General features: G+C 45.1%; 1 protein-coding gene across 1 annotated transcript; it reads right to left on the bottom strand.

Annotated features, from left to right (window-relative positions):
- Positions 1–2,973: 2,973 nt before the first annotated feature.
- Positions 2,974–5,886, bottom strand: ggctb (gamma-glutamylcyclotransferase b). Its single transcript, XM_029503718.1, has 4 exons — positions 5,776–5,886; positions 5,533–5,678; positions 5,297–5,429; positions 2,974–3,138 (listed from the first exon to the last, which is right to left on the bottom strand). Exons 1-4 carry the CDS (start codon positions 5,884–5,886, stop codon positions 2,974–2,976), a joined length of 555 nt encoding a protein of 184 aa, XP_029359578.1.
- Between the last annotated feature and the right edge of the window lie 5,257 nt (positions 5,887–11,143).

Below are 11,143 nucleotides of genomic sequence, written 5' to 3'. Positions count from 1 at the left end.
CAAAACCCTAAACAGAGATTTAACAGTTTATAAGAACAGAACATCACAAAATGCTCCAGCGATATTTGGGTGGTGGGGCCTGCGTGAATAGAACCAGAACCTGACAGTGACACAACAAACTCAACTACAACTGTGGCATAACACAACTCCAACTATAACTGTGACATAACAAACACAACTACATCTATAATAAATACTAGTGAATGCTCCTTCTCTTGGTGAGAGAAGGCCATCCCACTGGGTCATATAATACACGATGATGAGTATTATAATTGACACAAGTAATAAATCTTAATGCAGAATGGTAGACAGTATCCAGGGATTTCAGGGTAGGCTTTAGCATTTCTATAAACATCATCAAAATAATCCAACACAGATAGGATGCCAGCCTCACTCTTTTACTATAGCCCAAAGGAAAGCAGGACCTATTTCTGTAGAAGAAGCCAATTTTCTGACGCAACTTGGAAGCAAGGTTGTCAATGCAGAATTTAAAAGTATGTTTCTCATTTAGCCATAGACCTCAATATTTAAATTCTGTAACCCTTTCAATACAAGAGCCATTCATGGTGGACAGATGTAGGCTATCAGCAATGACATCTCAAGCTCTGGTGAACAGCATACATTTTGTTTTACGAATTGAGAACCAATGTCAAATTGAGCCTTTTGTAAAACATTAAAAGAATACTGCAGATTCTCAACGACCTGTTTAGTAGAATCAGCAAAACAATATTAAGCTGTATCATCAGCATATAGGTTGGCTTGGCAATCAGGCAAGGAGGAGACTATGTCATTGATAAAAGTTGTGAAGAGGACAGGTCCCATATCGAACCCTTTGGCACACCTTAAGCAAAAGGCAGAAAATATGACTTTACAGCACCTGTAGTTACACACTGGCATCAAGCAGACAGGTAATCATTGAACCAGTCACAGGCATTTTTATCAAAACCAATGTTACCTAATTTCTTGAGTAGCAAGTGGTGATCAATAGTATCAATTGCTTTAGATAAATCGATAAAGAGAGCTAGGCAGGGTAGCTTGGAGATAGGCCTATAGTTGTCTAAGGAATCCCTATCCCCATCTTTGTGAAGATGGATTACTCTAGCTGATTTCAAGCTCAAAGGAAAGTGACCAGAGACATAATTATGACATAAGAAACACAACTGCAACTACAACTCTAACTATGACATAACAAACATAACTCAAACTATAACTGTGACACATCAAACACAATGACAACTACAACATAAAAACAACTAATGGTATAACTATGGCTATATCAGGATCATGCCTACACCCACAAGAGTACATATGAAGCTCCCAGTGTGCTGCTCTTCCAACATCTGGGGAATGACCAAGCACCAACATCTGGGTCTTAATCATATTGAAACTGAAGCATGTGTATGAAATAAACATATTTTCTGCCTGTGGATGAAGTTGTGTGTTATCTCCATCTTTATTTACAGTCTGTGGGGACAAACTCATGATAACTCAAGTTATCATGTCCTCCTGTGTGTGTTTCTTACTCTTGTCCAGCTTCCTCCCACAATTCACTAATGCAAGTTAATTGGGGATGATGCGGTTCTGAGTCTTTTGTCAAAAGACAGAGGGGCAGCATCTTATCAGCATCCATTGCGCCTCTGAGGCACTGACTCTCATTGTCTTCTGATTTTAAAGAATTAGAATTAAATCAAAAAGGCACTTAGAATACCAGAGGACTTCTCTCTTCTTCCTGGTCTGGATGGCTGGGACCTGATTGAAGTCTGATGATTGTGCAGCCTGGGTTCTGCTGGAGGCCATGTGAGTCTGTGAATGTGACTTGCAGCTGGACAACAGTAAGGAATCTGTTTTGCCTTGATTTCCCACAGACAACACAGCTTCCTTTATTTGGGAATTTGTCACAGGTCAACCTGGGTGGGTAAGAGGCCTGGAAAACTATATATTTCTGCGGTATGTTGTACGGCAGTCTGGCTCACAGTGGAGGGCAGAGGGCAGAGGAGACAGTTTTATCAACATGCGTGGAATTTTACAAAGCGTGAAACCTTTTTGATGTCAATCTACTATGGACATGATCACTGTAATTTTCTTGATTTAGGCTGAGCAAGGAACTGACCTGGCCTGTTATTCTTCACATGAACCATCAGTGCATGTTTAAGTGTGGAGTTTATCAGCTCAGTGCTAAGGTTTGAAATCCACATGAAAAGAAAAGTTTCAGTCCTTCCGGTCTCTTTAACTTGTACATAGAAATCTATAGTGTGTTGCAATTTCTCCCTAGGTGGAGGTCAGTGAAGAACAAGATACACACAGATTAGTGGGCCTCTTTGACTTCTCTGGGCTAAGTGGTGAGCATTCATGGAACATACATATGGATGCAGAGGCCCATCCATCATCATCAATAGAATATTTTATTGAACAGAATCCAAATAAAACCAACTTGTAACCTCCCTGTGTTCAGGTAAAATGGTTTGGTCCAAACCAGGTGTGAATAGTACTGGACTATTCTATATTATACTATTATATATATATATATATATATATATTCTATATTAGCAGCAAATTAAAAAAACATTGAACTGCCTTTAGCACATTTGTCATATAAGAGGTCAGTCTGGGTGGGAGGTAAGATCATCTTATTTTCAGTGAATGGACAAAAACTTTCAGAATAACTGGAAGGACCCTTTATTTGAATTGTCCATGAGTCAAAGTGAGTTGACGCACAGGAAATAACCTTTGAAATATTTCTTTATAAAAAATTGAAGAATGGATGTAAGGCAAAAATAACAGCCCGTAGTAAACGTGACTCTGATTCTCCTCTGAACCACAGAGTCATCAGTGGGCTTTGTCAGACACCTGCTGCCAGCTCTAAGGTCACACACTGAAGCAGCTGTCTCAGGTGAAGTTGATATGCAGATATAGTCTGAATACATGGTTATAAGGACTATTCCCTAGAACAGAGTCAACCTGAACTCTGAGTCCTCAGACATTAGAGTGGTGATTGGCCCCCTTTTTAGCTCTCCTCCTGGCTTGCTCCAGCTCTGCCATCATGGGCAGTGGACCTTCATACATGTTGGTCTTGATTGCTCTTAGCTTCTCCTGGTAGTCCTTTGGCAGGCCATTCTGCTCTGCTCCCATCACAATGACCTGTGGCAGCAACATCAGTGAATTCACTGTCCCTGTTCTCTGCAGTCCCATCTGTCCATCCATCCATTCATCTGTCCATCATCCATCCATCCATTCATCCATGTTGTCAGGACAGTGGTGAAGAAAGTTTGTTGAGTGAACTCTCTGTTATTGCTGTTCTGTACTTGACCCTGTATTTTGCTGAATGTTGCAGCCATGTGAGAGATGTACAATCCTGGTTAGGACCTAGGATCCCAGCAAATCTGAGGACCCCTCACACAGTGGAACAATGCAGTCGACTCCTGCATGTATAGTATAGCAGACAAAGCCATGGCATCCTCATGTTTGGAGCTCTCACATGTGCAAAAGAACAATCTGGTGCTCTAACTCACTACTGTCAGGTCTATGAATCGCAGCGTAGTAGGGGGTGTGTCCTGACTGTTCTGATCTGTTGTCAAGTGACACAGTCAAGTGACCAGGAGTGTGAGCAGACTGATCCTATTCCAGAGGCTTCAGGGAGAGAAATGAGAGGGAGTGAATAGGTGATGATGTCACTGACCCGATTCTTTGTCTCCTTCAACAACAACATCAAACCTCCATTTTTGACATCAGATATAGTGAGTAAGTAAAGGTAATTTATCCTGTTGTGACTGCTTAACTCTGCCGTTACAAACTGCTTCTAATTTGGTAGCAGTGTCACAGTTTTCAAAGTGTAACAGTGCTGTTGAGTCACCATGAGCACCATCTTCACACTGTCCTATAGTGGAGATGTGAGCTGCTCATATCCCCATCTCTCTACAGAGCCCAGCAGATGAATCACTGTCTTCACAATTTGTGTTTGAAGTGTTGTGTTTATTTTTTGACTCTCTCTTACGCCAACTTCTATAATAACTGGTTTAGCCACAACATGTTTCTCTGAAAATCAAGTTGCTGTATTACAAAAAGTGAAATTAATCAGTGCCATCATTGAATGACATAAAACAATGCTGACTGGCCCAAATAACCCATTAATGGAATTACATAAGAGCCCTGCATTTCATAATTTGGCTGACCTGTGTCTCAGTTCAGGACCTCATCTTTAAGAGACTGAATCTGAAGACCAACTGTGTCAAAGCAGTGACACCTACACCACTGAATCTTTAAGGTTCCTTCACATCGGTTCTTTCCTAGATAACAGGTGAAATTTGGCCCAATTTATCCCACGATTCATTGCATGGTCATGAAAGTCATACATCAGGTAACACTACAGTCAGTTTTTGTGGAAAAAAGTCACATGAAGTGCTTTCTGATGCAGTTGTTAGATTGGGAATAGTTGGAGACACAAAGTGAAAATCCTCCATTGACCTGAATGCCTCGTCTTTTAGTTTGTCCTAGATAGTCTATGAAGGGTCAGGCCCTTTGAATGTGGAACCCTGAACTTGCAACACTCGCACTCTGACCTACAGACAATTTAGAGTCACCAATTAACCTAAAAATTAATTTTTTTGGACAGTGGGAGGAAACCTACACAAGCACCGGGATAACATGCAAACTCCATACAGAAAGGCCCCAGGCCAGGGAACCAAACCCTTGGTGCTACCGTCTACATTGCTCACTGTCTATATTGGTTTTAGATAAATGTTTGTGGCAACTTATTTTTAAAAAAATTCCATGAAAAGATCAATAGCATTCACAAAGGTCTCCTTCTAGGAATTCAGTGCATCACAGTCAGACACATTGGGCTCTTCTGAGCCATGCACCTCCTGCTGTGGCACACTGGGTCACATGTCCTGTCATTACTATCAACACATTCTTCTCTCTCCATCATCTGTCTTTAGTCAGACTCATCTGCTGACCCTGGGGGTCAAACTCCCTCAGACCACATGGATGGAGAACACCTGTATATACAGTAGGTTGAATGTTGATGATATTCAATCTGTTTTGAAAGCAGGTGCATTGTTACTTACAATACACTTATTTACTAGTAAGTAGGTGTAGTCTGTCTTATCTACTACTGACATTAAGCCCAGCTGTATTCAACTGTTTTAAGAAGTTACTGCTCCTCATTCTGTACTTTGGAGCCCTTTGTAAAGGTGCTCCACAGTAAAACCAGTCTGAAGCCGAGGGTCACTGGCAGGATGTAGATGTCTATGTTTTGCATTGAAACTCAGAAAGATGGGCCCGGTGAGAGCAGTCATACCTGGAGGTATTGAGGTGATGGTGGGGCGTACACACAGCTGTTCATGATGTAGGTGCGACAGTTCAGTTCCTGGCCTTTTGTCTTCACTGAGAGCTCCACAGGACTGTAAGCACCTAATGTAACATTCTCCTGACTGAGTGCAAATGAAACACAAAACATGCAGAAACACACACACAATGTAATTTCAGAAGAAATCATTGCAAGAAATGCAAGGGAGTTTCCAACTGAACCTTTACCTGTCTAGAGACTTTAGATCAGACATGTTCATTCTCCAGACCACACCCCACACCTCATCTCCTGGACTGTGCTCTATGGTGGCCACTCCTCCATGCCACCGGTCACTGGCGAGACCTTTATGGTTCCCAAATACCAGTTTATAGTCCTTAAAAAGAGAGGAATAAATCATTTCAAAGTATGTCGACCTGGGGACACTTGCCTCTGGGGATGATGTTAGGGATGCCTCTAACATCAGACCATACCTTGAGCGTGGCCACACAGTGAACTGTTGCAGAAGGGTTCTTCAGTTGGAGCCGCTCCTTCAGGAGGTTGCTGCCATATGCAAAGTACAGGAAGGTGCGGTTGTTCTCCATGTTAACAGATTCTGGGAGGGGGGAAGAAGAGAGCAGCTGAGGATGAAGAAGCAATGATGACTAATTTGGAGTGCAGAGCCGAGCCACGACTGAGTGTTTGGAGGAGCAGAGGGTTGAGGTGAGAGAGAGTGGGAGCTGCACAGGCACAGAAATGAAGAACTGACCTTCCAGCACTCACACACCATTCTCATGTTAATCCCAGCTCCATCACTGAGCCCTATTCACATTCACAATACACAGTGCACCTCATGTTGTGAGCCAAAAGCACACACATACACACACTGACATCACCAGGCTGAAAAGTAGAGGACCTGATTATACTCCTGACTGGAGGCCACGCTCAGATATTCACAAATAAATTTATATTGCCCATCATATCCATGGAGTATATACCCTGTGTGACTGGATCATGTGGTCATGCCAATGTCAGCCTCGGGGCTACACCCATTGGTACAGGGAGTTACTCAGGTGCAAAGTGTTGCCTCGGTTACTGGTTATTACTATTACAAACGGAAGGAATTCCAGCTGAAAACCTGTTATTCTCTGCAGGACCTGGTCACCATATGACCTCCTCATAATATAACAACTGCTGTAAGTCTAAACACCCAAAAGGAGAAGTCCAGCACTCAATAGCAACTTGCTTGTATACTTGTTCATTTATTTTTCCTGTGCAGTGTTTGCTAGTGAATCTAAGACAGATGAGATATGTGGAATCTAGTTGAACATTAGATTGCTATATAATTATTTTGATGCATCAGCAGTGATGCACCAGGAGAACAGGAAGTGTTGAAAACAAGACTAGGTCAGAATCTGTCAGTCAGATTATAGATACAAGCCTAATATTGTGTTCCATCCGGCTCCAATCAGTTTAAAATAGTCTTATGCCACGCTTTATTTTTTTAATTTAATATTTGCTGTCTCTGAGCTTCATGACATAGCTGCTACAGAATGTATTGTGATACTTCATTAACATACGGTTTATCATGACATCTCATTGTCATCTTATCCAACACTGTGATTTATTGATAGTCAAAGTCTGATTATATAATAGAGTAATAAAAAACCTATCCTGTTCAGGGTCACAAACATCATTGAGCTGCATCTCATCGCACAAAAACTGATAGCACAATCAAACATTAACACATCAGGCACTTTTCACACTAATGAAATGACTCATTAATGACAGATCATCTTACATGAGATGTAGTCGTCATCATTCACCACAGTGAAGGGCAATGTGCTTGGACACAAAAAAAGACTTCTTCTGATTCCACTCATTCAGGGAAAAGGCAAAGGCACTGGTGTTTATATGGAATCAATCAGGACTTTTCATAGAGGCAATGTAAAAACATCCATATACTAATTTATAAATAGAAACATTAAAAACAAACCTAAAATAACACCACTATCTTGATTTCTAAAATTACAATGAGGAAACAAAGAACACTGTAAACCAGAGATAAATATTAAGTCATAAAATAAACTAGATTAAATGGGCATGATGTGGGCTACATCTGTGATAACAATGTTCTCTACTGTGATGACGATAAGTAAATGTTAAAAAAAAGCAACCATATACAGTATCTTTAACAGCCAAACTGTCAGAGCTGATGAGAGTGAACCCAGGTGCAAAAAGGGGAAGCGAGGCAGAAGTAGTGAGTCCAGTAGGGCAAGAGCTTTTAATCCAAATGGGGGCAGGGGTCATACACAAAAAGAATGGCAGGATCAAGCAGACAAAACAGGCAAGGAGTAGGCAGGAGAATCAAACATCAAAAAACAGTCCGGTCATACACTGGGAGCAAACAACTGGGAACACGAGAGAGTTTAGCACACGGGAGGTAACAAAGACAATCTGGCAGAGACATGGGGAATGAGGCGGGGTTTAACCCCTCCCAATCAACAGACCCCTGCCCCTCCGGTGAACGGCCAACAGTCTCTTCACTGTGTAGACGGGGCCACCAGCGATGAACCGGGGTGGAGGAGGAGGGTCGGAGGGAGGGACCAGATGGCTGGTCCTGACAGGTTTCACCCTGGATACGTGAAACGTGGGATGGATCTTCATAGTGCGAGGGAGGCAAAGACGAACAGCAGCTGGGCTGATGATGCTGGAGATCAGTAATGGGCCCACAAATCTGGGACCTAGTTTATGGCACTCTCCCTGAATAGGTAAGTCACGGGTGGAGAGCCAGACCTTTTGTCCCACATGATAGGGGGGAGCTGGAGTACGATGCCGGTCAGCTGCTCTTTGGTATCCTGCAGTAGTGCGAAGCAGGGTTGCCCGAGCTCTCTTCCAGGTGAGGTGGCAACGGGCTTGGGCTGATGGGACGGAAACCTGTCCTTCAACATCAGGAAACAGCGTAGACACACTGGAAGGGTGACATGCCCGTGGATTCCACTGGGAGCGAGTTGTGGGCATACTCCACCCAGAGGAGCTGCTGGGACCAACTGGATGGATTCTGAGAGGTGATACACCGCAGGGCTGTCTCCATCTCCTGGTTATATCTCTCCGTCTGGCCATTGGTCTGTGGGTGGAAGCCAGAAGAGAGACTAACAGACGCGCCGATTAGCCTGCAGAATTCTTTGCAGAAATGCGAGGTGAACTGGGGACCCCTGTCCGACAGAACATCCTGGGGAAGACCATGGAGCCGAAAAACGTGAAACAGAAATGCCTCCGCCGTTTCCCAAGCAGAGGGCAGTTTAGACAGGGCAATAAAATGGGCCATTTTAGAAAAGCGGTCAATGACTGTGAGGATCACTGTCTTACCCTCTGAGGGAGGCAACCATGTGACAAAGTCCATCGATATATGAGACCGTGGCCGATGTGGAACAGGCAGGGGTCTCAGAAGTCCAGCTGGAGGGCTGCGGGTGACCTTGCTGCGGGCACAGACAGGACAGGCAGAGACAAATTCTCGGGTATCCTCCCGTAGGGAGGGCCACCAGAACTGCTGTGTGATCAAGCTCAGAGTTCTACTCACCCCGGCATGACAGCTCAGTAGGGAAGAGTGTCCCCACTGTAGAACCCGGGAACGGAGCTGGCCTGGGACAAAGAGCCGACCGGGGGGACAGCCATCAGGAATCTGGGTACCTGGGAGCGCACCATGGACATCCCTCTCAATGTCCCAGGTCACCGCTCCGACCACACAGTTGGGGGGTAAGACGTTAGCTGCATACCGGGGGTGGTCTTCTGCCTCGAATTGCCGGGAGAGGGCGTCAGGCTTGATGTTGCGGGAACCTGGGCAATAAGACAGGGTGAAGTTGAAGCGGGTGAAGAATAAGGCCCACCTGGCTTGTCTTGAGTTCAGTCGTTTGGCCCCTTGGATGTATTCCAAATTTTTGTGGTCAGTCCAAACCAGAAATGGATGGTCAGCACCCTCCAACCAATGTCTCCATTCTTCTAATGCCAACTTCACAGCCAGTAGTTCTTGATTCCCCACATCATAGTTGCGCTCCGCCGATGACAGTTTAGGGGAGCGCTGGGAAAGGACAGCTCCAACTCCTACTGCTGAGGCATCCACCTCGACGATGAACTGGAGCTTGGGGTCTGGAGAATGGGAGAAGAAGAGAATCTGGACAGGAGGGTCCGGAAGGCAGACTCAGCCTCTCGGGGCCAAGAAAACCTGGACGTGGCAGAGGTGAGTGAGTGCAAAGGGGCAGCAATCTGACTGTAGTTTCTGATGAACCGTCGATAGAAGTTAGCGAAGGAAGGAAGCGCTGGAGCTGCTTACGGTCAGTGGGTACAGGCCAGTTGAGGACAGCATCGACTTTCTCTGGGTCCATCTTGATCGATCCTGGTGAGATGATATACCCCAGAAAGGACACAGTGGACCTGTGAAATTCACATTTTTCCGCTTTGACAAACAATTGGTGCTGAAACAACTGTTGCAGCACCTGGCGGACATGCCCCACGTGCTCCTCTTCAGACGGAGAAAAGATCAGGATATCATCCAGGTACACAAAGACAAACCTGTTCAACATGTCACAGAGGATGTTGTGACCAGGGACTGGAAGACAGCGGGGGCATTAGTGAGTCCGAATGGCATAACAAGATACTCATAATGGCCACTTGGGGTATTGAATGCAGTTTTCCCACTCATCGCCTTTCCGTATACGGACCAGGTGGTAGGCATTACGGAGGTCTAACTTAGTGAAGATTTTAGCCCCTTGAAGGAGCTCAAAGGCAGAGGAGATGAGTGGTAAGGGGTAGCGATTCTTCACTGTAATGTCGTTAAGGCCTCAATAATCAATAAGAGGCCACAGGGTCTTATCTTTTTTCTCAGTGAAGAAAAATCCAGCTCCTACAGGAGAGGAGGACGGACGAATGATTCCTGCAGACAGTGCCCCCTGGATGTATTCATGGCTTTTCTTTCTGGACCAGAGAGGGAGTAGAGGCGACCCTTAGGCAAAACTGCTCCAGGGAGGAGTACGATGGTACAGTCATATGGCTGATGGGGTGGTAAGGACATGACTCGAGCTTTGCTGAAGACCTCCTTCAAGTCTAGGTACTCCGCAGGTATACTGCACAAGTCTGGAAATTCAGAAGTGACTTCAGACTTGGAAGCAACAGAGAGAGGAAGCAGACATGATGAGTGACAGGCTTGACTCCGCCCCAAAACTCTCCCCATAGTCCAGTTTATGTGAGGGTTATGTTTGCACAGCCAGGGATACCCCAAAATGACAGGGTACACAGGAGAATCAATAATAAAAAAGGAAATTGTCTCTGTATGGTTACCTGACAAGCACAATGACAGAGGAGCAGTCTGGTGAGTGACCCTGCTCATCAGGTGCCCATCAAGCGCACTGGCCTGGCGGGGCTTGGCCAACAGCTGTAGCTGGAGATGAAGTCGGTGAGCCAGGTTTCTATCCGTCAAACTCTCGTCAGCTCCTGAATCGATGAGGGCAGATCCATCCAGGAGGGACTGAGAGTGAATTGATAGCTGGACTGGTGTCAGTAAGTTTGCTTGGTTGGGGCCAACAGATGAGTAGTAGGCCTCCAGTTACTGGTTAGCCTGGGCTTTTACTGGGCACTGGGCGAGGAAGTGACCAGAACCCCCACAATAGAGGCATAAGCCATCATGTTGACATTGTAGCCATTCCTCAGGACTTAGTCGCATCCGGCCGAGCTGCATGGGCTCCTGTCGAGATGCAGCGGGACCAGCCCCTGGGTTAGGCGGATTGAGTCGTGCTGAGGTGCTGGCCACAAGGGGCATAGCAGTGCCATATTGCCTCCAGTGATGATGATCCTCATAGGCTGAATGTC

This window comes from Echeneis naucrates, chromosome 6 (assembly GCF_900963305.1).
Source record: "Echeneis naucrates chromosome 6, fEcheNa1.1, whole genome shotgun sequence".
Taxonomy (NCBI): Eukaryota; Metazoa; Chordata; class Actinopteri; order Carangiformes; family Echeneidae; genus Echeneis; species Echeneis naucrates.
The sequence above is the reverse complement of the archived record's forward strand: the minus strand, read 5'-3'. Positions and strand labels throughout refer to the sequence as shown.

Coding starts and splice junctions, on each gene's coding strand:
- ggctb (XM_029503718.1), bottom strand. CDS start 5,886: ATGGAGAACAACCGCACCTTCCTGTACTTTGCATATGGCAGCAACCTC. Junction 5,430..5,532: donor GATCTAAAGTCTCTAGACAG/GTAAAGGTTCAG, acceptor ATTTGCACTCAG/TCAGGAGAATGTTACATTAG. Junction 3,139..5,296: donor CATCACCTCAATACCTCCAG/GTATGACTGCTC, acceptor TTGCTGCCACAG/GTCATTGTGATGGGAGCAGA.